This window comes from Carcharodon carcharias, chromosome 2 (assembly GCF_017639515.1).
Source record: "Carcharodon carcharias isolate sCarCar2 chromosome 2, sCarCar2.pri, whole genome shotgun sequence".
Taxonomy (NCBI): Eukaryota; Metazoa; Chordata; class Chondrichthyes; order Lamniformes; family Lamnidae; genus Carcharodon; species Carcharodon carcharias.
Window position 1 is genome coordinate 74390269 of NC_054468.1, and position 27197 is coordinate 74417465.

The following is a 27197-nucleotide window of genomic DNA, read 5'->3' on the forward strand; positions in this document are numbered from 1 at the left end:
TGTCCATGCAAGTCATTATTTTTTTTTGATTCATTGTAGGAATGTGTGATTAATTGATCTCAAATTGAACTGCAATGTGGAAGCTTATGACTATGTACTACGTCCCACTTCCCCAGTGAAAGACCAAAATAGTAGCCTTTTCATCTTGTTTGGCCGAATGCACTTTCCAGAAGCTAGCTAAAGGCTATATTAGACAGACTTTAAGTAAATAATCTTCAAAGTAAATCATCTTAAAAGTATATGGGACAGGAAGCTATGAATGGGGAAGAAGAACCCTGAATATATTTTTTTTAATTACTTGCTGAATTTAGACACTCTATGTAATATTGCCTATAACTTGTTGTGCATTGATCAATATTTATCATATTATAGAAACAAATAAAACAGAAGAGCCCAAAGATGTTTCCTGCACAAATTCATCGCCGCTCCCTTCAGATCCTCAGATACCATTAGTTCCCAGCCCATCTAAAAAGGAAGAAAGCATACCAGAAAAAACTGACAAAACTGAGGTTGCACAACAAAGACCTGCCAGGGAAGGTATGAATTTATTTAAAATACATAACTGACTTAAGTTTTGAAGCTTTAGAACTGATGTAAAGCATGGTGTTCAGCCCGGTATTCTGACTTTTAAAGAGACAGCACTATGATAAGAAAATGTACTTGGAATTTTTTTTCCCCCTCTATCTAGTTCTATAATGTGAGAGCGCTCATCCCTCACTTCAAAAGGTATTCATTACCTGGCATAAACATACAACAATGGTGACCTGTCATATTAGGAAGGAACATCTTTTGAGCACCTTTTTGAGCCAGCTATTTTTTTTATTCATTCATGGGATGTGGGCTTTGCTAGCTTGGCCAGCATTTATTCCCCACCCCTAATCATAAACTTGGATAGGAATTGATAAATTAAAAATCTGAGTTATATCAAAAAAACTAGGTTTTTAAAAATCATTAGTGCCTAGGTAATGCACTTTGTTAGTTATGTACCTGACAGATTTTAGATTTAACAGTTTTAAGAGCTTGGCATTCTAAATTATAAAACAGTTGGAACTAACCTGCTTTACTCAAATTCCACAAAATTCCCCACATTTCCAAATTCCAAGTGGGGTTACGTAAATTTTAACTTGATATAGATTTGCAGCTTGTTTTATTAGCGATAAAACTAAATTTTGTTTTAATTCTGCCTCTTGAACATACCATGTTTTTCATTCATTTATTTCCCTGTTTGTAGCAGTTTTGATCCTACTAATTTCCCACTCCACCGTCCTACATCTCTTTGCATGATGTCATGGTTGAATATAAACAAGATATTTGATTCTTATTGAAGTTCTTCATCTGCAAATGGGGAGTCTATGACTTGTGTTCAGAAATGTGAACTGTATACTATCTAATACAGGAGAATTAAAATTATTGGCGAATGCAGTTTTGTAATCATGTTTTTGTAAACAAAACTGTGACAATTTGGGAAGTAATTAATAGGAATTGTTCAGTTTTCCAGTTGTTTGAACATATTATTTGAATAATCTACAAACAAACTTGCTGCTTTTGTGTTCCAGTGACGGATACCTCAACCGCCTCTTATCAAAAATCTTCAGTTCCATCTATTAACGGCACTACTACTACTGCTACTACAATTGCAGTGCCTCCCTCGCCTACAATCGCAGCTGTTGCAAAGCGGAGCATACCTCAGGATAATGATGATGATGAAGGGCTAAAACATCTTGAGCAGGTATGTAATGGGAACAGTTAATTGTGAAATTGCTCCATAATCATGTATCAAAGTCTTTGTCCAAAATTGAATTATTTTTCTCTTATACATCCCATATTGTAAATGAGCAGAATTCGCTCAGTTCACAGTACAAATGGAGAATGATAGAAATGTGTCATCTGAAGTTTCTAGAGTGTAACTTGTATTTCAGCTATGAGCTTCAAAAAAAAAAGCTTTACCATGAAAATTGCAACTAGCAATTGGCTTGACAATTAAAAGTAAACTGCTGAAAGCAGAAAACCAAATAATGTATGTGAGAGAAAAATAGGAAATGCTAAAAATGCTCTGTAGGTCTAGCAGCATTTCATCAGAACTGTACGAGCACTGAAGGCTTTTGGTGAAATGTAGTGCAAACAGTCCAGATTTGAACAAACAAAGGTGGCATGCCTGTTTAGGAGATTAAAACTGGACCCTTGTTGGTAAAGTCACTATTTTACATAATGAGAAAATCTCTCCCATTCAGGAAGCTGAGAAGATGGTAGCATCTTTACAGGATAATGCCTTAGATGACGAAAGACTGTCAACACAAATTCAGGATAAACGAACTAAAGCTGCCACCTTGCCGTTGTCCCATGATGCTGCTATGAAGTGGTTTTATAAAGATCCACAAGGAGAAATACAAGGTATGCACATGGGGATCACAAGTTTGCAATTTGCCAGATTGAAGTATGACATGTATTTCCCTACTCATTTTACTACTTTTAGTACTACTTTTATTACTGTTTAAAACCAGCGTAGAGGAACTGGGAGTTTCGCTGTTTAAAATCTGTGAGGAAGGAGTTGGGAGTTTCATTGTTTAAACACAGCGAGGAGGGAACCGGAAGCTTCACTGTTTAAAATCTGCAAGGAGGGAGTCAGGAGTTTCATTGTTTAAACAGCGAGGAGGGAACTGAGAGCTTCGCTATTTAAGATCTGTGAGGAGGGAGTCGGGAGTATCATTGTTTAAACATAGCGAGGAGGGCACCAGGAGTTTCGCTGTTTAAAATCAGCGAGGAGGGAGTTGGGAGTTTCACTGTCTAAAATAAACAAGGAGGGAGTTGGGAGTTTCACTGTCTAAAATAAACAAGGAGGGAGTTGGGAGCTTCACTGTATAAAATCAGCAAAGATGGAGCCAGGATTGCAGCCGTTTCAGCTGCTGAAGAAATTTGAGTGAAATAAAACAACTGTGACATCGAAGGAAACTAGTAAGTTGATTGGCCGGTAAGTGCTTGGTATAAGGGACAGTATATTAATTGCTAGCTTAAGACACCAGAGTTAAGGTATTTGTATAAATAAAAAGGACTGAAACTTAAAAATATAAAATAAAAATAAAGTAATTAAATACTTAAAGCACCCTTCTGTGTAATCAAGAAATCTGTGACTTCTAGTACCAGGTGTACTAGCATTCAATAAGCACTAATTTGTAACATACATAAGAATTATTTTAAGTTAATGAAGAAAGTAATTAAATTAACTAAATAACATAAGTAATAATAGTGGGACAAGCAGGATGAGCAAAAAGGAATGTAGTGGTAATAGGGCACAGTATAGTAAGGGGGATTGATGGTTCTCTGCAGCAAAAAGTGAGAGTCCAGAAGGCTGTGGTGCCTGCCCAGTGCCAGGACTCGGGATATTTGCTCAGGGCTGGAGAGAAACTTAACAATGAGAGGGGGAGGATCCAATAGTCATGGTCCATGTAGGTACCAACAGGACAAAGACAAGGAAAGAGGTTCATCATAGTCAGTATGAGAAGCTAGGCTAAGAAGCAGAATCTCAAATGTAATAATTTCTGGATTATTACTTGAGCTTTGTGTAAATTTGCACAGGGCAAGTAAGATTAGAGAGTTGAATGTGGTTCAATGACTGGTGTGAGAGAAGTGGGGCACTGGCACCTGTGCTGGGGAAAGTAGGGGCTGTACCATTGGGATGGTCTACACCTGAACCATGCTAGGACCAGTGTTCTTGTGAACTGCATAACTAGAGAGGTAGAGAGGGTTTTAAAGTAAATAGTGAGGGCCAGGGATCAAATTTGGGAAGGTGTGGTCTATCAAAGAGTAGAGACAAAGTAAGAGAGGAAGCTTAATATGGGAAATGATACACAGACCGTGACAGGAAGGGCACAGTACAGACAGTATAAATATAAGAGTAAATCAACAGATAAGGTGAGAGGTTATAAAAATAATATAAGGGCAAAACTAAAGGCTCTGTATCTGAATGCACGTAGCATTCGAAACAAAACAGGTGAACTGATAGATTGTACTTGTTTCTCTTTTTGTACTAATATCCATTACAGAGACATGGCTACAGGGTGGCATAGATTGGGACTGAATATTGACGGTTATGTGACATTTAGGAAGGATAGGAAGTTCAGGAAAGGTGGAGAGGTGGCTCTGTTAATTAAAGACATCTTTAGCGCAATAGAGAGGGGTGACCCAATTTTAGGAAACCAGGATATAGAAGTGGTTTGTGTAGAGATGAGGAATGATAAAGGCAAGAAATCACTTGTGGGAGTGGTGTACAGGCCACCTAACATATGTCATGACAGGATATCAAAGAAGAAAAGTGGAGCTTGTCAGAAAGATATAATGATTATCATGGGGGATTTTAATCTGCATATAGACTGGAAAAATCAGATGGGCAAAAGCAGTGTAGATGACAAATTCATAGAAGGTTTCCAGGATAATTTCTTGGATCGTGTTCTGGAGCTATCCATGGAGCCTGCTATACTAGACCTGGTATTGCGCAACAAGATAGGATTAATTAATGACCTCATAGTGAAGGCGCCCCGAGGTAGCAGTGATAATATGATTGAGTTTTGCATTCAGATTGAGGGAGAGAAGAGTGGGTCTAAGACTATTATTTTAAATTTAAATAGGGGCAATTATGAGGGCTTGAAAAAATGGCTTGCAAAAGTGAATTGGCAATTTAGGTTAAGATGCCAGTAGAGAAGCAGTGGTAGACATTTAAGGGGATATTTCAGAATACACACAATAGATACATTCCAATGAGAGAGAAATGGGAGAACCCACCATCTATGGTGAATGGAAAAAAGGTTAACGATAGTAACAAACTGTATATAGTTGTGCAATGATGGGTGGTAGGTCAGAAGATTGGACAGAATATAAAAAACAGCAAAGAATGACGGAAAGATTAATGAAGGAAAAATTAGAGTACGAGAGAAAGCTAGCTAGAAATATAAAGAAATAGTAAGGATTTATATAGATATTTTAAATAAAGAGTTAACAAATGGGGGTTGGTTCTATTGAAATTGAATCTGGGCAATTAATGATGGAAACTAAGGAGATGGCAGATGAATTGAACTGTAATTTTGCATCAGTCTTCACTATAGAGGATATAAATGGCACCCCAGAAACAGCTGTAAATGAGGCATTAGAAGGGAGGGAGGAACTCGGGAAAATTACTATCATCAGGGAAGTGGTACTTAGAAAATTGTTGGAACTGCTGGTTGACAAATCCCTGGGTCCTGGTGGATTTCATCCCAGGGTCTTAGAAGGACTGGCTGGTGAGATAGTTGATAGTTGATGCGTTGGTTTTAATTTCCCAAAATTCACTTGATTCGGTGGGGAAGGTTCTATTAGATTGGAAGATAGCTCACGTAACTCCTTTATTCAAAAAGGGAGGAAGATGGAAAGGAAACTACAGGCCAGTTACCTTGACATTTGGTGTAGGGAAAATGTTAGAATGTATTAAAGATGTTATAGCAGAGCAATTGATAAATTCAAGGTAATCAGGCAGAGTCAACATGTTTTTGTAAAAGGGAAATCATGTTTAACCAATTTATTAGAGTTCTTTGAAGAAGTAATGTGCTGTGGATAAAGGGGAACCAGTAGGGGTACTGTACTTAGATTTTCAGAAGGCATTTAATAAGGTACCACATCAAAGGTTATTGTGAAAATTAAAATTTCATGGTGTAGGGAGCAACATATTAACATGGGTAGAAGATTGGCTATCCAACAAGAAACAAAGTAGGCCGAATTGGCCATTTTCTGGTCAGCAAGTGGTGTACACAGAATACATGCTTGGGCCTCAACTCATAACAATTTATATAAATGATTTAGATGATATGGTTGCTAAATTTGCTGATGAGACAAAGATAGGTAGGAAAGTAAGTTGCGAAGAGGATACAAGGAGGCTACAAAGGATATAGGTTGGCTAGACGAGTGGGCAAAGATTGGCAAGTTAAGTACAATGTGGGAAAATGTAAGGTTGTCCATTTTGGCAAGGCAAGTAAAAAAGGAGCATATTATTTAAATGGTAAGAGATTGTGAAGCTTTTGAGATGCAGAGGGATCTCAATGTCATGAATCACAGAAGGTTATTATGCAGATGCAGCAAATAATTAGCAAAGCTAATAAAATGTTATTGTTTATTGCAAGGAGAATTGAAAACAAGAGTAGAGAGGTTATGCTTCAGTTATACAGGGCATTGGTAAGGCCACATCTGGAGTACTGTGTACAGTATTGGTCTCCTTATTTAAGGGAAGATGTTAATGCGTTGTAAACAACTCAAAAGGTTTACTAGATTAATCCCTGGAATAGGTGAGTTATCTTATGAGGAAAGGCTGGACAGGCTAGGTTTGTAACTGCTGAAATTTCAAAGAGTAAGAGGTGACTTGATTGAAACATATTAGATCCTGAGGGGACTTGACAGGATAGATGTGGAAAGGATATTTCCTCTTGTGGGAGAATCTAGAACTAGGGGCCACTGTTTAAAAATAAGGGGTCACACATTTAAGAGATGAGGAAAAAAATATTCTGAGGGTTGGGAGACGTTGGAATTCTCTTCCTCAAATGGTGGTTGAGGCAAAGTCTTTGAATATTTTTAAGACAGCGGTAGATAGATACTTGATAAGTAAGAGGGTGACATATCATCCGGGGTAGGCAGGAATGTGGAGTTGTGGTAAAAATTAAATCAGCCATGCTCTTATTGAATAATGGAGCAGGCTCGAGGGGCAGAGTGGCCTACTCCTGCGTCTAGTTTGTGTGTCATGTCTGAAGGTGTTTTGGAATGCCCACAAATAAACAGCAGTTAGTCTTGAAAACACAATCTTGCATTTACCATAAGTTCTAAAACTATTATTATTTTCATAAATATGAAATTCTGTGGCTCTGCACATGTATCTAAATTGCGTTATCTTCAAATAAAATGGGGACAAAGAGCAGAAGTAATTGCTGCAAGCATGCAGCCATAATTTAACCTGACATTTTAAAGTCATACGTTCTGTTCTTGTTTCTCTATTCCATTATAATTAGCCACGGAAAATATCAATATAAACATTCCATATCTTAATCCCTCATGCCATATTTAAATATGGATATAAGAGTTTATAATTCAAAGAGCGGAAGCTAATGCCCCTCCCCCAGTGTTGACTTTGGAGGGGGTAGTGGGGGGCATTAAATTGGGTGTGTGAATGAAGGGTGTGGACCCTGCCTTCTTCCTGCCTCTGCCCGCTTAAGCCCAAGGCGCGAAGGCTCGTGATGGCTTTCCGCCCAGAGGTTAATTAAGATCCCTAAATGGGCATATGATGGGGTCCCTCATTAAAGGTACTCAGTGCCTGATCGAGGGACTGGTGAGAACCAAACCCTTGCCTTTCCCTCCGACTGCCCCCCTCCCACCTAGCTACCACCTCCTGTGACCCCTATGACCTCTATCATGCCTTCCTTCACCTTTGGCTTTGGATCCCTTATTGATCCTGGGCCTCTGCTGGATGCATTACCTGCAGCTGCCACCACTGCCAGCCTCTGATTGGCCTGCAGCTCTTGGGAGGTAAGATTTCCACCCTCGGGATCCATAATTCTGAGAAAGGTTCAATGGTGGCCACTTTCAGTGCCTCTTTAATGATAGGTCTTTCCCAGCGGAGATGTGTGGCTCTGAAAACCCTGTCACCTGGATTAAATTCTATAATATTACTTTTGTTATATTAAACATGGATAGAAGCAGTAATAGGGAAGGCAAATGGAAAGTTGGCCTTTATTTCAAAGGAAATGGAGTATAAAAATAGGGAAGCTTGCTAAAACTATACAAGGCACTAGTTAGACTACACCTAGGATACTGTGAACAGTTTTGATCCCCTTATCTAAGGAAAGATGTACTGGCATTGGAGGCAGTCCAGAGAAGGTTGACTAGGTTGATCCTGGGTATGGCAGGATTTTCTTACGAGGAGAGGTTGAGTAGGTTGGGCCTGTACTCATTGGACTATAGAAGAATGAGAGGTGACCTTATTAAAACAATAAGATTTTAAGGGGGCATGGCAGGGTAGATGCTTGAAAGGTGGTTTTCCCTTGTGGGAGAGTCTAGGTCCAGAGGGCATAATCACCGAGTAAGGGGTCGTCCATTTAAGACAGAGATGAGGAGGAATTTCTTCTCTCAGAGGTTAGTTAGTCTGTGGAATTCTTTACCGCAGAGAGCTATAGAGACTGGGTCGTTAAGTGTATTCAAGGCTGAGATAGACAGATTTTTAATCAGTAAGGGAATCAAAGGTTATGGTGGAAGGCAGGAAAGCGGAGTTGAGGATTATTAGATCAGCCATGATCTCATTGAATGGTGGAGCAGACTCGATGGGCTGAATAGCCTACTTCTGCTCCTATGTCTTATGGCCTTTCATAGTAAGCTGATGGGGGAACAATTGGATCACAGTGCACATGCATGATTCAATCCTAATTTTGAAGTCATATTCTTACGCTAGAATTAAAGTGAAACTGTCAATGTTAACTTGTCAAGTTATAATTATATCCCTCCCACCCCCATCCTGCCACTGACGTACGGGCATTAGATATAGAGGGAAAAGAAGAAAGAATATGAGAAGAGAAGGGTAGCAATGTGGGAAATAGAATGTGGATAGGTGGGAAGCTGCCAGCAATAATCTGTGCTTTTGTTTGTTTAGCCTGTAATGATACTTTGAAGTTATTTGAAACTAGGCTAAGGTGTGAAAACAGTGGGAGGTTCTCACTGTATTGTAAAAGAATTGACTTGTTTTACAATAATGTAAAATGCACACAAAACATGCAAATTAATCTTATCTGGACCAGTAATGTTTAGGGCTAAGCATTTGTGTTCATGATATTTAATTCAAATAGTTTGCAGGAGTAATTAAGTCCTCGTTTAGAAATGGGAATTGATTTTTTTCTCTGCTTTTATGATTTTAGAAATGACACGATGTTTGAATTTTCTTTTATCTCAGTAATAACAGGAATTAAATAGGCACAATTGGTTTTCCTTAAAATATTTAAAAATGGAATAACTCTTCTGAAATTTATACATTTTCTGAAAACAATGTGAAAGGTTTACATCAAGGACTTAATCCATACATTTATATCAGAAGCATGCACACCCGTTTTTGCAAAAACTCGACACGTTTTAATTGAATGAAAATTTTCAAGTTTGCTTTTTAGCTTTGCCTCAAATAATTTTGAGAGACATTTGTTAAAGAAAGTATGCCCCTCAGTAATCCTGTCTGGCACTGATGCACCCTGGAAGATGCACATGTTCTGAGTGCATTGTCCAAACTCAGCTCTCAGCATCATAGCTCTGACCAAGAAAACTAGCTTCAAGCCTAAGGATTTTTGCAGAAGGCTGAGGCCTTCACTTATAACTGACTTAACAGACAAAAGGCAGTGTCCTGGATTAATTTGTTATTGTGACATTTGTGGGGCTTTTATTATTTAAGCTTTACACTGTACATTAGAAATTCTGCTTGCTGAGGGGATGGAGGGGCAAGTCACAATTGAAAAACAAGTAAAGCATTTTGAGAGAGCTGTGCAGCCCAGTGACTGGATTATGCAATTAGAGTGATGAGTTTAAATAGGCTGAAGCCTTCCAAAGAAATTCAAAGTTTTGAGGTGGTAGGGAGACATGAGTTGGAGTACAGTATTAACATTGCAAGGATTTCAACATTGAAGGTGCATAGAGAGGAAGAATGTGCAAAACAGCATATTTTTAGCTTGAGAGAGAAAAAAACTTATTAACGATGGTTAACAGCTGAGCAAAGCCTAGTTAAGGAAATTATGTAATAGTGTAAAAATACTCATAATTTTGCCACATCATTGAAGTGAATTGGCTTTCCACTGCTTCCTAACACCTCCTCTAAGATACTGTTCTCTTTGTATGGTAAATTGAACTGGTAAACTATCATGGCTGAACGAAGTCAGATAAAGTTGGCCTCAGCAAGCAGTTGAACATATGGCAACAGAAAATTGGAAGAGCAGTGGAACATTACTATTTGTCCTCATTGTTTATAGTGTCACAACTCACTGGGGATAGTGCACTGCAACATCAAGCCCCACTGCTCCCTGAGCCATGACAAATGTGAAAACGTTTGATCAACCCACCTAACTGTTTAATTTAAATTAACAGAATGCAAGCACCAGGTTTGTAAACTTAATAAATAAATAACTGTTTATTGAACAAATTGTCTTTAACCAATTGTAAAAGAAAGAACTATGAACTGCTAATTTCTAACACTATGACCTAAACTCCACCCCCTCGTGAATCTCTATACATGCACATGCAAAACACACAAAAACATGGATTTTAAGGGTGCGATGAAATAGTTCAATAGCATCAGTTCTGGAGTACAGGATTTGATGGGTTGATTTTGATCAATGCCTTCCAAATTCCTTTCAGTTCTTTGTTGATGACATGAGGTGGTCTTCCAGCACTTTTTGTCTTTAGTTCGCTGGTTGAGCACTTGCCTTTCAACGTCTCCAGTGGTGATTTTCCCCTTTGCCTCTTGACAGGGATTTTCAGAGAGAGAGAGAGAGAGAGAGTGAGCTGGTTATAGAGATATGAGGAGAAAAAGCCAGCTTGCTATTATTGTGGAATTACCAGAATCTTACACATGCAGGAGCAAGAGGCTTTTGATCTTTTTCCTTTCAGGCTAGGAGCTATTCTGCTGCACTGCTCTCACACAAACCCTGGTCACCTGGTCAGGAGCCAATTAAAATGTTGTTTTCAGGCACTTCCCCCGTAGATAGGACTCCTCGGCACCAATCCTGTCTTTCATGGCACACTGTTCCAGGACAGCAACATTGTTTATATCCCTCACACTGTTCCAGTGGACATGTCTTTCAAACTGCAGCCATTGTAATTTTAATCCACAGTCCAACAGAAATAAAAAGATATGTTCTTTACAATAGTAAAATCATTTGACTGAAATATCCAGGCTAAACAGTCAATTTTATTGGCAAATGATTGTTAATTTAAGTTGGTTCTAATAAAATATACAAAAATGATTGTGACAAAAAAGAGAAGATTGAGATAAGAGAGAAATTACCTGTTGGATAATCCCAACTTTTTCTTGTATCCATTCCAGGAGAGCAAGGAGGTATCAGAGCTCTCCAGGTATTGAACTTGAATTCCAAAACTCCATGCCCCCAAATCATCAGATGGTGTATATTACTATATAATTTTTAGCATGCACTCCTGCTGAGGAATCTGATTTTTGGCGTATGATGGTTTTTGATTGAAGTGCAGTGTTAATGTGGCATATATTGGGTGTTGACCCAACTCAAAACTGCAGTATAAAAAAGGCAGTTATTTATTTTATAGGAAGATCACCTAGAAGACATTTCCTTCACTGGTAACAACGTAATTTGACCACAGGATCAAATAGCAGATCATAAGCCCCACCAAGAAGTAAACTTCACAAAAGTGAACTGTGATGGCCCACATATGATAATTTGCATTATGCTCATTGGGACTTAGAGAAGAATTTGTGACGCAAGTCAACAGTCCACAAAAATGTCACTGATCACACTTGAGTGCCATACTCCAGCTTTGCACTTGTGCATGCACATAGCTCTTAGTTGCCAACATTATAACATGAGTGCAGAGCTTTGACTTGTCTAACTTCATAATACACTCAATGATTTGACTTCTCCAACATTATATTGATTGAAATAAAATTTTGGCTTTCCACTTGCACCTAGTGTTCTCTCTAAGCTGTGCACAAGTGCAGTTGTGCAGCATTCCCTGTTTACGAGCTGCGCACTTTAAGATACTGCCAAAAAATTTAAAGATGCTGTGCACAACAAAGAAAATTTAGTGGTCATTCCTATCATCCCTGTGAATATGGGCTCCATTTGATTTTGCTTCTATCAGTGAGTTTGATTTTTAATTAAGGTAAGGAACACTTGGAAGAACATTTGTGTAGCTTTATACAAATAATAACGGTTAGAGAAATCAGAATAAAATAATTTTTAAATTCATTTTACTTTTTGTTGCCCAATTTGAACCTGACCTATGTGCTCCATGCCAATTTTCAAGTTCTTTCCACGTCATGGCCTCTTCATCTGTTCTGGAACTGGAAACCAAATTATTTGGGGGAAAAAAAAGCTTTAGCTGGTTAGGTCATTTTGACCTGTATAATACCGCAGTGATGCACCTGACACAAGTCTGTCACTGGAGAGCAGTTAAGAGAATCAGCATGTCATTAAAATATACTGGCTGAGTGCAAACATATTGTTAAATAGTGGAGCACCTCTATCCAATAACATTAGTAGTATTTGTTCAGGTAACATGTAATTTTGATAACTTAAGTGTCGTAACTTGATCCATCACACTTTTAAGGATACTACTTAATTGGGGTGAAAATAATGAAGTTTCTATTGTAAATGCTAAATGACCCTTGCACCGGTATTCAGTTTTCCTAATAAAAATATATTGAGTCGTACTTTCCATTTAGCGGACTGTCCACTCAGATTTGAAACTTTTTTTCTATATTTCCATGGGCGCGCTAAAATGAGAGAGTGATATTAGTTTAGACTTTGCTGTCATCATGCTGATGATGATTCATTCATTTTAAATTGATTCATTAATGTTACAGTAACAAAACCCAGGCTTTTCTAAGTTTATATTCAACATATGTGGATGTATATCACGTATACCAATGAACAATGTGTTGATTTTTATTCTTCTTTCTTTCACTTGTCTAAAGTTTCTAACTTTGGTCAATTGTAGATTGATTGACAATCAAAGTGGCCAAAAACTGATATGTGGTTAATCACATAGAATCCAATCATACTAGCATTCACTGATTATACCAGTTAGGAAATTTCGTAGTCTGTTGTGGGTATTCTGCTCCAGCTCAGGATCCCAACATTTTTGTAGCTTCTCGCCTAACTCTGCCCCATCCTCTCAGAGCTCATTTTGTTCTTAAGACACATCTATCACCCTTTCAATCCCCAGCCCACTCAATTCTTGACCATTTAACTCCCCTTCCTAACCGCATGCTAGCTATCATAGTGGATAGTAGTCTTTGTCAGGCACCCTGCCTCTCCCAGTCAGATTCATAATCATCACCTGTCTCCCTCAGAAAAAAATCTTTAACTCAAATCTTTAACAGCAACCCATTTCTAACTTCTGCAAAGTCCTTGAACATGTCATTGATTTCCAACTCTTCATATTTCTTTAGAATTTTCCTGTTTAAAGTCCTCTGGTCTGGCTTTTACCCTTTCTCCATATCAAAGTTATGCATGATATCCTGTGTAGCTATGATACTTTGCTTTTTTTGAGGAATTTGATAGATTGATCACATTTTTCTCCATTGACTTGACCATAATATCTAGCTCCATGGACCTCTCCTTATAGTTCCATTTTTCTCTCTGAAATCGGCCAATGCATCTCAGATGGTGGTTTCTCTTTCACTGGGCCAATGATCTCTCCTTGGCCGCCTCCTCCTTATCCACAATAATATGTATGGTACTATTGAGCTGTACATCTGTACTTCCTTTGAGCCCTTGTCCATTTTCATGCTATCAAATTTCCTGGCTGACACCAAGTCTTGGATGATTCACAAATTCCTCCTGCTCAACATTGTGCAGATCAAAACACTCATGTCAGCCACTGGCTCAAACTCAAGTTTCTAACCGCTGATTCTATTCTCCTCCCTGATCATTCATCCAGGCAAAATCAAATCAATAGTTTTGGCACTTGATCTGCACTTGGCTTTAAATATCATATTCGGTCCATTAGCAAAAGCGCTTTCTTCTACATCATTTCCCCTCATCCCATCCCTGCTACTCTCCCCTCCCAAAAAAATCATCCTGTAAAGAAATAGTGCATCAACTGCTAAAACTGTTATTCATGTCACCATCACCTCTGGACTCGATTGTTCTCTTTGCTGGCTTTCCATCCTCTATTCTCCAATCTCTCAAATTTTGCCTTGCATATTCTGTTTCAGACTGTACTAAATTGCAGTCAGTTATTACCTCTATCCTTGCTAGCTTGCCCAATCTCTCAACACATAATTTAAAATCATGCTCATGCCTTTGGCCTACCATATGTGTCTTTTTTCCAGTCCTGGGTCCCCTCCCAAACCTGATGTTCATCATGAATCGATGTGCTTTGCCTCTTGCCCCACCATTGATGGCTGTGGATTTGCCTACATCGGTCCTACTCTTTGAAGCTCCTACTAGAATCTTCACCTCTCTCCCATCTCTGAAAGTCTCCATTAACCAAACCTTTGGTTATTCCTCCAAGCTTTTGTTTCTGCTTCAGTGTTTGTTTTCCTTATGCCTACTTATGAAGTGCTTTGGGATATTTCTTATGTTAAAGGTGCCATATAAATACAGTTTGTCATTTTTGGTTTATGGTGCAAAAGTCTGGTAGGCTCCACTAAATTGACGTATTCTTTTGTTACCTTGTTACAAACTTCTTTTCGTGTAAGGGAAGCTGATTACTCCAACCATGTTATCCTTTTGCTTCAAATATGCTTACTCTTCAGTGCTTCCAACATCAATGTACCTTTTTTTCAAATCTCTTTTTCTTTGGAAGGATACTCCCAAGCATCTTTCTACCTTTAAAGAGTTTGTGCAAACTATTCCATACTATCCTTATTACTAGAGTTATTTTCTATTCATAAATTCATTCTTGGAGTGTGAGCATTGCTGACAAGGCCAGCATTCTTAGCAATTCCTAATTACCATTGAGAATGTGGTGGTGAGCTGCAGTCCATATAATGTAGATTTGCCAGAAATGCTGTTAGGCAGGGAGTTTCAGAATTTTGACCCAGTAACAGTGAAGGAGCAGTGATGCAGTTCCAAATAAAGATGGTGTTTGACTTGGAGGAGAACTTGCAGGTGGTAGGGTTCCCATGCATTTGCTGCCCTTGTTCTTCTAGATGGTAGAAGCCACAGATTTAGAAGATGCTGACAGGGGAACCTTGGCGAATTGCTGCACGACATCTTCTACATCGTGTACACAAATGCTACTGTGCACCAGTGGTAAAGAGATAAATATCTAATGCTGTGGATGGACACTAATGAAGTGGGCTGCTTTGACCTGGATGGTGTCATGCTTCTTAAGTGTTGTTGAAGCTGCATTCATCCAGTTAAGTGGTGAGTGTTCCATCAGGCTGCCTTGTAGGTGGTGGACAGACCTTGGTGAGTCAGAAGATGAGTTACATGCCACAAAATTCCCAATCTCTGACCTGCACTTGTAGCTACAGTATTTATATGGCTGGTCCCATCAGGTTTCTGATCAATGGTAACCCCCAGATGCTGATGGTCGTTTATTCAGCGATGATAATGGTGTTGAGTGTCACGGGTGATGGTTAGGTTCATTCTTATTGGAGACAATCATCATCTGGCCTGACTGTTACTTGCCACTTATGAGCCCAAGCCTGAATGTTGCCCAGGCCTTGCTGCATGCAGACATGGACTCTTTGGTATTTGAGGAGTTACAAATGGTACTGAAAACTTTGCAATAATCAGCGAACATCTCCACTTCTGACCTTACGAAAAGCATTTGAAAATGCTTGGACCCAGCACCCTGGCAAACTCTTGCCTCAGCCCATCTATGGCTGAAACCCTCATCAGCCATGTGTTTGTCACTTCTCCACTCTCCATTGCACTTCTGGCAAGTTTGCACTTCTGGCAATTTTCCCTTCCTTTTGTATTCATAAATTTAGTTTGGCTCTTGCCCTAATCCATTTATCATCTCTGTTTTTTATGACCTACCTTGGATCCAGGTTCCCCAGTGCTTCAACTTACAGTTCTCATTCTCCTATTCAAATTCTTTTACTGGTTGCACTTGTCTGACCAGTGACTTATCTGAAATTGATTAACAGTAAACTTAAAAGAAATAACTTGTATATAGCCTGTCATAACCTGAGAGCACTCCTGAGAGCATCACTGTTGTAATCCCCTCATACTCCTCAGGTACTGAAGCAGTCCATGTCCAAATGCAGCAAGACCTGGACATTATCCAGGCTTGGCCTGGCAAGTGGCAAGTAACATTCACACCACACAAGTGCCAGGCAATGACCATCTCCAAGAAGAGAGAATCTAACCATCGCCCCTTGATATTATGGCATTACCATCACTGAATCCCCCACTATCAATACCCTGTGGGTTACCATTGACCAGAAACTGAACTTGACTGGACATATAAATACTGTGGCTACAGGAGCAGGTCAGAAGCTAGGAGTCGTGTGACGAGTAACTCACCACCTGACTCCCCAAATTCTGTTCACCTTCCACAAGGGACAAATCAGGAGTGATGGAATGCTTGCCTGGATGAGTGCAGCTCCTGCAACACTCAAGAAGCTTGACTCTGTCCAGGAGAAAGCAGTCCGCTTGATTGACCCCACATCCACAAACATTCACTCCCTCCACCACTGGCACACAGTAGCAGCAGTGTGTACCACTTATAAGATGTACTGCAGGAATTCTCCAAGGTTCCTTAGAAGGCACGTTCCAAATCCACGACCACTACCCTCTAGAAGGACAAGGGCAGGAGATAGGTGGGAACACCACTGCCTGGAGGTTCCCCTCCAAGTCACTCACCATCCTGACTTGGGAATATATCACTGCTCCTTCACTGTTGCTGGGTCAAAATCCTGGAACTCCCTTCCTAATAGCACTGTGGATGTACCTATGGACTGCTATGGACTGCATGGACTGCAGCAGTTCAAGAAGGCAACTCACCACCACCTTCTCAAGTGCAACTAGGGATGAGCAATAAATGCTGGCCCAGCCAACGAAGCTCACATCCCGTGAATGAATTTTTAAAAAAAATGTAAGGAAGGGGCCCTTCTCTCTGTGGATAGCTTTATTTCCAAGTCTATTCACACCACTCCTGGATTTCTTGCTTAGCTGCACAGGAAGGAAAAGTTTTAATCACTAGCCCTCTGTCTTTGGGTTGGCCAGTTACATTTCCAGTCCAACTGTTCACTGCCCTCCTACGAGTGGGTTCCATCAGCCAACTGTTGAGCTTATACAAAAGCAAAATACTGCAGATGCTGGAAATCTCAATGAGAAGCAAATGCCAGAAATACTCAGGTCAGGCAGCATCGGTGGAGTGAAAACCGGTGTTAACTTTGTACATTGAAGACTTTCCTGTTGAATTTGCTCGAATGTAGCCTTGCCAGTTCTGAATGTTTATTGCAGGTGTAGGAGTATGTTGTTGAGCCGCTTACTGTCTCAAACTGATATGAATAGCATATTCCATTTCCTTTTGGGAAAGTTCAATAACCTACCTAGCTCCCCCTTGTCCGAGCTGTTTCAATTTTTTTAACCAAAATATTGAAAATGATCAACCTTCGGGAATTAATCCTTAAAATCTTGAATTTGGTATCAAAACTATGATATAACTTCAACCAAAGATCCCTTCTAGGCCAAAAAGTCAGAATAAATGTGAGGAAGCACCTATCAAAATTCTAGCCCAGTACTTTATAAGTTGGATTAAGATGCTAAACATAGTCATGTAACAGGGATAGGAGCTTTATTGTGATTTAAGCCAGATGGTTGGGACCTATTATAGATATGAAGTTAATGTCTGCCTCAAAGTCTTTTTATTCTGTATTTATGTTTCCATTGTAATTGTATATTTTAATGCTTATGGATATGCATATTAATCTGTCTTGAAAAGGCAATTTTATAGGTTTTAGCCAAGGTAGCTAATATTTCATCATATGACAAAATAGCACCATTTTAAAAAAAGGAAGAAAGACTAGAATTTATATAGCATGTTTCATAATTTTAGTGCTTTGAAACATCTTGAAGGCAACAACTGTGTTACTTTGGGATTTCACCTCTTGCTGCAGTAGTTAGTGTCAAACCCGTATAGATTCTTGATCTCTGAATTTCTGTGGCACTGAAGTGTTGGACGCTTTTTGTGAATATGCTAGTGCCTGTACGGCAATCATAACTGTGAAAAAAAACCCATAACTTTCCAGGAACCTTCATTTTTAATTCTGAATAACCACTTAAGTATGTCAACAGTCAGAAGTCTCACCTAAATTAGAGCAGATCTTTTTTGAAAATTATGCTGTTTCATAAATGGTAGTGAAAGCACAAACTGTAGAAAAAAGCTAGTATGTGGCTTTACTAAATTACTTAAAATTAATACTGCAGTATGAAAAATATTTCAAAAAACAGCATTACCATCTGTCAGTACATGATCTTTTGGGGATGACATGGACCTTTTACTTTTGGCAGGACCTGAGGATCAAATGCCAATGTACTGGCCAAACCTTTAATTGCAGATTATTTTAAACATATATTCTTAATTGATCCACACACTCTAGGGCCTTTCACCAACCAAGAAATGGCAGAATGGTTCCAGGCGGGCTACTTCACAATGTCTTTATTTGTAAAGAGAGGCTGTGATGAAGGTTTCCAGCCATTGGGAGAGGTTATTAAGATGTGGGGCAGAGTACCTTTTGCTCCTGGACCCTCTCCTCCTCCATTGCTGGTAAGAGTATTTACATATTCTCCAATGGGAAATGCATAAATATTCAGTTATGGTAACACTAATGCATGATATCAGAATGTTTTATTAGACAAAACAAAAATGAATTACATTGGAAGTATGGCTTGGCTGTAAATCATTTAATTTGCAAAGCAAATGTTGGTAAATGCATTCTCCATGGGATAGTATTGTGTAACAATGTTAATGCTTGATTAATTTTTGCTGAATTATTGTATTCATTTTTACAGAGCATGTAAGAAGCTCAACAAAAGAGGATCTAGTATTGAGAAATAAAACAAAGCAGATAACTTAAGTAAGCGCAGGAAACATGGGTAGTAGCATTCACAATATAATAAGATTTAAGGCTAGGATTGAGAAGGACAAAAGTGAAATGAACAGATTAAAACATTGGGGATAAAAACTTTTTTGAGAAGAGAATGGAACTAGGGAAAATAAACTGGTAAATAATATTTGCAGTCAAGGAGATGGAGCAGCAATGGGCAAAATTTTAAATGGTGATCATAGAATACAAAAAATACACCCTGCTATAAATCAAGAGTAAACTAGCCAATAATGAAACATCATGGACGGATAAAGAGGTACGGTCTTAATTGAAACAAAAGGAAAAAGGCATATGCTAAGCACATAGGTAATAAAGGAGAGGATGACAAAAAGGAATATGAAATAGGTGAGAAGTGAAGAAAAGTTTAGAATTGCAATGAGGAAATATAAGCTAAATGGTCCAGGAATATAAAAAGAAATATAGCAGCCTACAGCCACTAAAAATAAGAATCAGGGTAGGGCCACCAAGACATGATAATACACAGTTAATGTCAGAGGAATGGCGGAAATATTGTTACTTTGCCTCATTATTCACCAGGGATATTAACAAATGACATTTGAAGAAGAGATCTAAAAATTAAAGACATTTAAGATGGAATGGAGGAGGCAATAGATAAACTGGTCAAATTTAGGACGAAACCTCTGGTCTGAATGGATTGCACACCCATATTAAAAGATACTTAGAAAGAGATAGCAGATGCTGTCACATATAAAAATTCAACGGAAAAGGAAATAGTACCAGGGGACTGACAAACAGATAATCTTAGACCTATATTTAAAAAGGGCAATAAAACAAGCCCAGGGAACTGTAGACCAGTTAGACTAACACTGTTAGTAGGAAAAATAATATTTTTACTGAAATATGCAATAAAAAACATTGAGAAACCAAAGATATGATTATATGTAGTCAGCGTAAATTCGAAAGGGAAGGCTATGATTCACAAACCTTATTGAATGTTTTGAAGAAGCAACAGGGTAGGTAAGGGTAATGAAGTAGAAGTAAGATATTTGGATTTTCAGAATGCTTTTGCTAAGGTAAAACCTAGTAAACTCAAGGTTAGAGCATGAGAGGTTGTTGGGATAAGTAGCAACATGGGTAGCAAGCGGGCTACAGAATAGACAATGGACTTTAGGAGCTAAGGGTAACTGCTCAAACTGGCAAAGGAAAGGAAATGGTGTTTCACAAGGATCGGTGCTGGAATTACTGTTGTTCACAATTTGCATAAGTGATTTGGATTTGGGAATCCGGAGTCCAATTTCAAAATTAACAAATGACATCAAATTGTGGGGTATCATTAATACTGCAAAGACTAAAACACAATACCAGATGACATTAGCAAACATGCAGAATGGCCTGGTTAGGACATTCTAAATACTGAACACTAATACACTAAACTCTATCTCCCAGCCATGTAAAGTTAAATTCTTGAAAGTCAATTTAGCTCAAGTAGTAGCATTTTGAATATATTAGCCTGGATTTTACAGTCAGCAGCAAAGTGGCACTTGCTGCTGACTTCAGAAAAAGCTGCCCACCAGGATCAAGTGAGCTCCGTCACGTAGCTTTCACCTTTCTTGATAAGCGAACTTTAGGGGCACTTTGTTGTCCAGCAACAGGGATGTCATCAAGCTAGCTAAGGAACCAGTCACATTGAAGAATTCTCTCAGACAACAAACCAAGAAGTAAAAAGCATTGATTATCCTTTGCATTTTAATCCTTTACAGGAAGTGAAATAAATTTTGGAACATGCACATGGGATTAAGGTAGAAGCTAAAATATAAAATTTTTAAAATAAATTATTTGAAAAATCTGTGGAATTTTTTGTCAAAGTGGAGAAATTTGGTATTCTGCAAATATGAAATTAGATATTCGGCCAGAGAGGTTATTCAGAAATAATTATGACTTAGCGCCCTGCTTAAAAATTTAATTACACGTCTTTCAACAAGGTTTAATTTTTTTTCCATATCTTTCAAAGTGAGACTTGCAATGTAAAAAGTGGAAGTTCACACCAGTTCAATGTTTTCTAGATGATTTAAGTTGATTTGTTGCTTTCTTTGACTCTTCCTTGCACATATTTTATTCTCATCTATTTTGTTTTCAGGGTGACCTGGATCAGGAAAGACTGAAAAGGCAACAGGAACTGGCTACTTTGAATTTATATCAGATGCAGCAGATACAGTGCCAGCAGCTTCTTCAGGCGCAGCTTATGACCAGGTAGTTCTTAGAACAGTAAATTATAAAGGCTTTTAATTCTTTAATGGGATGCTGGGAAGACCAGAAATTTGTTGCCCATCTCTTTATTGCCCTTGAGAAAATTGTGGTGAGCTGTCTTCTTGAACTGCTGCAGTCCATGTGATGTAGGTACACCCACAGTGCTGTTAGGTACGGAATGATACATTTGAAATGGCAAGCCACTCAGAGGGCATTTAAGAGTCAACCACATTGCTGTGGGTCTGGAGTCAAATGTAGGCTAAACTGGGTAAGGACAGCAGATTTCCTTCCCTAAAGGACATCAGTGAACCAGATGAGTTTTTACAACAATTGACAATAGTTTTGTGATCACCATTACTGAGACTTAGTTTTTTTAATTCCAGATTTATTAACTAAATTTAAATTCCACCAGTTGCCATGATGAGATTTGAACCTGTGTCCTCAGAGCAATAGCCTGGGCCTTATTACCACTACACCACTGCCTACCCCTGTTACTCATCTATAATTGCTCTTGAGAAGGTGGTGAGTTAAAATGGTGTCGCATTGGAAAATAGTTTGCGAAGCATTGCCGTGGTCCTTTGCTTTGCTTTTCATGCACAAAATCTAGCAAGGTTATGTTCTCTTGCTCGTAAAGACTGCATTCAACTGAATTAAACGATGAAATATTGAGGTCATTATGGTGATTTGATACATATGCATTGGTTGACAGTCTTTACAGTGATAGAGGGTAAACAAAGGGGAAAACTAATGTTTCTATCTACTTAAAGTCTAATAATTGTTTTTATTGGTTCATGGGATGTGTGCGCTACTGGCTAGGCCAACATTTACTGCCTACCTCTAATTGCCCTTGAGAAGGTGGTGGTGAGTTACCTTCTTGAACCACTGCAGTCCATGTGGTATAGGTACACCCACAGTGCTGTTAGGAAAGGATTTCCAGGATTTTGACCGACTGACAATGAAGGAATGGAAGTGATATGTTTCCAAGTTGGGATGGTGAGTGCTATGGAGGGGAACTTCCAGGTGTTAGTGTTCCCATATGTCTGCTGTCCTTATCCTTCTGGCTGGTGGTGGTCATGGGTTTGGAAAGTGTTGTCAAAGGAGGCTTGGTGAGTTCCTGCAGTGCACCTTGTAGATGGTATACACTGCTACCATTGTGCATCGATGGTGGAAGGAGTGAATGTTGGTGGATAGGGTGCCAGTCAAGTGGATTGCTTTCTCCTGGATGGTGTCAAGCTTCTCGAGTGTTGTTGGAGCTGCACTCATCCAAGCAAGTGGAGAGTATTCCATCACGCTCCTGACTTGTGCCTTGTAGATCGTGGACTGGCTTTGGGGAGGCAGGATATGCCTTACACACCACAGGATTCCTAGCCCTCTGACCTTTTATAGCCACAGTATTTATATGGCTAGTCCAGTTCAGTTTCTGGTCAATGATAACCCCCTGGATGTTGTTAGTGGGAGATTCAGCGATGGTAATGCCATTGAATGTCAAGGGTGATAGTTAGATTCTCTCTTGTTCAAGATGGTCATTGCTTGGCACATGTGGCGCCAATGTTACTTGCCACTTGTCAGCCCAAGCCTGGATATTGTCCAGGTCTTGCTGCATTTGGACATGGACTGCTTCAGTATCTGAGGAGTTGTGAATGGTGCTGAAAATTGTGCAATCATCAGCGAATATTCTCACTTTTGACCGTATGATGGAAGGAAGGTCACTAACGAAGCAGCTGTAGATGGTTAGGCCTAGGACGCTACCTTGAGCAACCCCTCCAGAGATGTCCTGGAACAGAGATCATTGACCTCCAACAGCTACAACCATCTTCCTTTGTGCTAGGTATGACTCCAACCTGAGAGTTTTCTCCCTGATTCCCTTTGCCTCCAATTTTACTAGGGCTCCTTGAGACCTCGCTTGGTCAAATGCTGCCTTGATGTCAAGGGCAGTCATTCTGACCTCACCTCTGGAATTCAGCTCTTTTGCCTGTGTTTGAGTCAAGGCTGTAATGAGGTAAGGTGCTGAGTGGTCCTGACAGAACCCAAACTGAGCGTTAATGAGCAAGTTATTGCTAAGTAAGTGCCGCTTGATAGCATTGCTGTTGACCCCTTCCATCGAGAGTAGGCTGATAGGGCTGTAATTGACTGGGTTGGATTCATACTGCTTTTTTTGGATGGGACAAACCTGGACAATTTTCCACACTACCAGGTAGATGCCAGTGTTGTAGCTGTACTGGAATAGCTTGCCTATGGACATGGCAAGTTCTGGAGCACAGGTTTTCAGTACTATTGCCAGAATGTTGTCAGGACCCGTAGCCTTTGCAGAATCCAGTGTCTGGGATGTAACTTGCTGAGAATCCAATGTCTGAGACAGAGATGAGGAGAATTTTTTTCTGAGGGTTGTGTGACTTTGGAATTCTCTGCCTCAAAAGGTGGCGGAGACGGGGTCATTGAATATTTTTAAGATAGAGGTAGATAGATTCTTGTTAAGCAAGGGACTCAAAGGTTATCGGGATTAGATGGGAATGTGGAAAACTAAACTCAAGATCAGCCATGATCTTATTGAATGACGGAGCAGACTTGAGGGGCTGAATGGTCTACTCCTGTTCCTATTTCTTATGCTCTTAAGCTGTTTCTTGAGACGGAGTGAATCGCATTGGCTGAAGAACGTCATCTGTGATTCTGGGGACCTCTGGAGGAGGCTGAGATGGATCTTCTACTTGGCACTTCTGGTTGAAGATTGTTGCAAATTCTTCAGTCTTATCTCTTGTACTGATGTACCGAGCTCCCCCATTATTGCCGATGGAGATATTTGTGGAGCCACCTCACCTCCAGTGAGTTGTTTAATTGTCCACCACCATTCACGACTGGATGTGGCAGGATTGAAGAGCTTAGATCTGATCTGTTGGTTGTGGAATCACTTAGCTCTGTCTATCACTTGCTGCCTATGCTGTTTGGCATGCAAGTGGTCCTGTGTTGTAGCTTTACGAAGTTGTTACCTCATTTTTAGGTACGCTTGATGCTGCTTTTGGCATGCCCTCCTGCATTCTTCATTGAACCAGGGTTGATCCCCCTGGCTTGGTGGTAATGGGGATATGCCGGGCTGTGAGGTTACAGATTGAAGTGTCCTAGAAGCATTTGCATGCTCTTCAGATCATAAAATGTGCAATAGTTACATGATTCATTGTCACAAAATTTCAGACCTTTTTGTCTTCGACCACTCTCATCTCTGTGTAGTTCCAAGTCATGATGATGTATGGCTTGAAGGGGAAATTCCAGGCGGTGGTTTTCCCATGTGTCTGTTGCCTTTGTCCTTCTAGGTGGTAGAGATCGTGGGTTTGAAAGTTATTGTCAAAGGAGCCTTGGTGAGTTGCTGCAGTCCATCTTGTAGATGGCACGTACTGATTGCACTATGTGGTGGAGCAAGTGAATGTTTAAGTTGGTGGATGGGTTGCCAGTCAAGTGGACTGCATTGTCCTGGATATTGTTGAGCTTCTTGAGTGTTTTTGGAGGTGTACTCATCCAGGCAATTCAAGAGTATTCCATCACAGTCCTAACTTGTGCCTTATGGACAGGCTTTGGGGAGTCAGGATGTGACTAACTCACCTCAGAATTCCCAGCCTCTCCTGCTCTTGTAGCCACAGCATTTACATGGCTGGTTCAGTTCCTGGTGAGTGGTAACACCCAGGATGTTGATTGTGGGGGATTCAGTGATAGTGGAGCCATTGAATGACAAAGGACTTTGGTTAGATTCCCTCTTGTTCAAGATGGTCAATGCCTGGCCTGACTTACTTTCCACTTATAAACCCAAGCCTGAATGAAGTTCAGTTGTTGCTACATATTGGCACGGACCGTTTCAATATCTGAGTCTGATGCTGAACCTTGTGCAATGATCCGCAAACATCCCTACCTCTGACCTTATATTGGAGGGGAAGCCATTGATGAAGCAGCTGAAGATGGTTGGGCCTAGGACACAACCCTGAGGAACTCCTGCAGTGATATCCTGGGACTGAAATTATTGGCTTCCAAAACCCAGGATTATCTTCATTTGTGCTAGGTATGACTCCAACCAGTTGAGACTCTTCACGCACGCACGCACACACACACGTACACCGATTCCCATTGATTTCAATGTTGCCAGGGCTCCTTGATGTCACACTCAGTCAAATGCTGCCTTGATGTCAAGGGCAGTCACTCTCACCTCGCCTCTGGAGTTCAGCTCTTTTGTCCATGTTTGGACCCAAGGCTGTAATGTTGGTTTGGCAGAACCCAAACTGAGCATTAGTGAGCAGCTTATTGCTCTGTAGTAGCATTGTTAAAGACACCTTCCATCACTTTGATAATCGAGAGGAGGCTGATGAGGTAGTAACTGGCTGGATTGGATTTGTCTTGCATTTTGTGAACAGGACACACGAGCAATTTTCCACATAGCCTGGTACGTGCTGGTGTTGTAGTGTACTTGAATCACTTGGCTAAGGAGTGGCAAGCTGTGGATCACAAGCCTTCAGTACCACTGCTGGAATGTTGTCAGGTTCATATGCTTTGCAGTGCCTAGTGTCTTCAGCTATTTTTTGATATCACATGGAATGAATTGAATTGACCAAAGACTGCAAGCTGTGATGCTGGGGACTTTCTTCAAGAGGAGGCCAAGATGAATTGTCCATTCGGCTGGGGATGATTGCAAGTGCCTCAGCCTAGCCTTTTGCACTGATGTGCTTGGCTCCCCCATTATTGAGGATGGGGATATTTGTGGAGCTGCCCTTTCCTGTTAATTGTCCACCACCATCCATGTCTAGATATGACAGCACTACAGATCTTTGATCTGATCCATTGGTCAGGGATCACTTGGCTCCATCGCATGCTGTTTCCACTGTTTAGCGTGCAAGTAGTCAAATGTTGTAGGTTCACCAGACTGACACCATATGTTTTGATATGCCTGCTGCTGCCCATGGCATGCCCTCCTGCACTATTGAACCAGGGTTGATCCCTTGAATTGGAGGTCATGGTAGAGTGAGGTATATGCTGGGCTATGAGATTGAAGATTATGGTTGAATACAATTCAGCTGCTGATGACTTTCAGCACCTCATGGTGCCCAGTTTTGAGCAACCTTGAATCTTTCCCATTTAACACTCTGGACATGCCATACAACACGATGGAGGGCACGCTCAGTATGAAGATGGAACTTGAAGGACAGTGCAGTGGTCACAACTAAGTGGCTTGCTAGGCCATGTCAGAGGGAAGATAAAAGTCAACTATATTGCTGTGGGCCTGATGTCACATGTCGGCCAGACCAGATGAAGATAGCAGATTTCCCTCCCTAAAGGAAATTAGATGGGTTTTTACAATCAACAATAGTTTTAGGGCACCATTATTGAGACATGCTTTCAATTCCAGATTTTTTTATTAAACAGTTGAAATTAGTTAATTGAACATAAGCTGATTTGAATCTGTGTTCCCAAGGCATTATCCAGGGCATCTAGATATTAGGCCTGCGGCATTACCAGTGTATCGCCATCTCCCCATTCCTAAACTATTTGAAGTTAGCATGGAAATGCTAAAAACAATGTCGCATCACGTACAGGAATGCTTTTAACTTTTGCTGAGGACTGTATAATATGATTTACCTGAATGCCGTACTTAAATCCATAGGCATGACTTCCTTCCATTTTTCAGTTTTCATCAAGTTTTATATATCAGCATGTCTTACACGTTCAGATTATCTCTAATGTGGACACAACCTCTTTATTTTTAATTTTATTAAATTGAAGTTAAAACTTAGCAAGAATAATACTGAAAGTTAAGAATTTTGTGTGAAGCATTGCAGTTCCAGCTCTGCTAGGTAGGTTTTTATATTTAAAAAAGTTATTTGAAAGTGCAACTGGTCATGGTTGAGTAACATAGTTTTTAGTTGCTATGTAGAGTTTTGTTCAATTACCTCCAAAGATCAAGAAGAAATGTCAGAATTACAGTTCCCAAGAAACTTACTCTGGTTTTTTGCAGCAGGTTAAATAACAAAGTTTCTGATAGATTTGTACTTGGCCAATTAAAAACAGCTACCCTAATGTCCTAAATGGTCTTCATTTCTCCATTCCATTTTTCTTAAACTAAGAAGGTTGGGAAAACAATTATATTTGTATTCCCATAGTACTAGTAAAGGTTTGAAAGAATAGACAATGGAGGTTGGATGTTGGGGTGAAGGTGGTA

The 27197-nt window shown here is 39.8% G+C and overlaps 1 protein-coding gene across 3 annotated transcripts in view; it reads left to right on the forward strand.

The window, feature by feature from the left end:
* gigyf2 (GRB10 interacting GYF protein 2) overlaps positions 1 to 27197 on the forward strand; it is a 163207-nt gene that overhangs the window by 87281 nt on the left and 48729 nt on the right. For all 3 annotated transcript variants that reach the window (XM_041211236.1, XM_041211257.1, XM_041211247.1), the window contains exons 12-16: positions 373 to 537; positions 1557 to 1729; positions 2232 to 2391; positions 18293 to 18459; positions 20898 to 21010. In XM_041211236.1, the coding sequence (XP_041067170.1) occupies positions 373 to 537; positions 1557 to 1729; positions 2232 to 2391; positions 18293 to 18459; positions 20898 to 21010 (778 nt within the window). The remainder of the gene's footprint in view (positions 1 to 372; positions 538 to 1556; positions 1730 to 2231; positions 2392 to 18292; positions 18460 to 20897; positions 21011 to 27197) is intronic.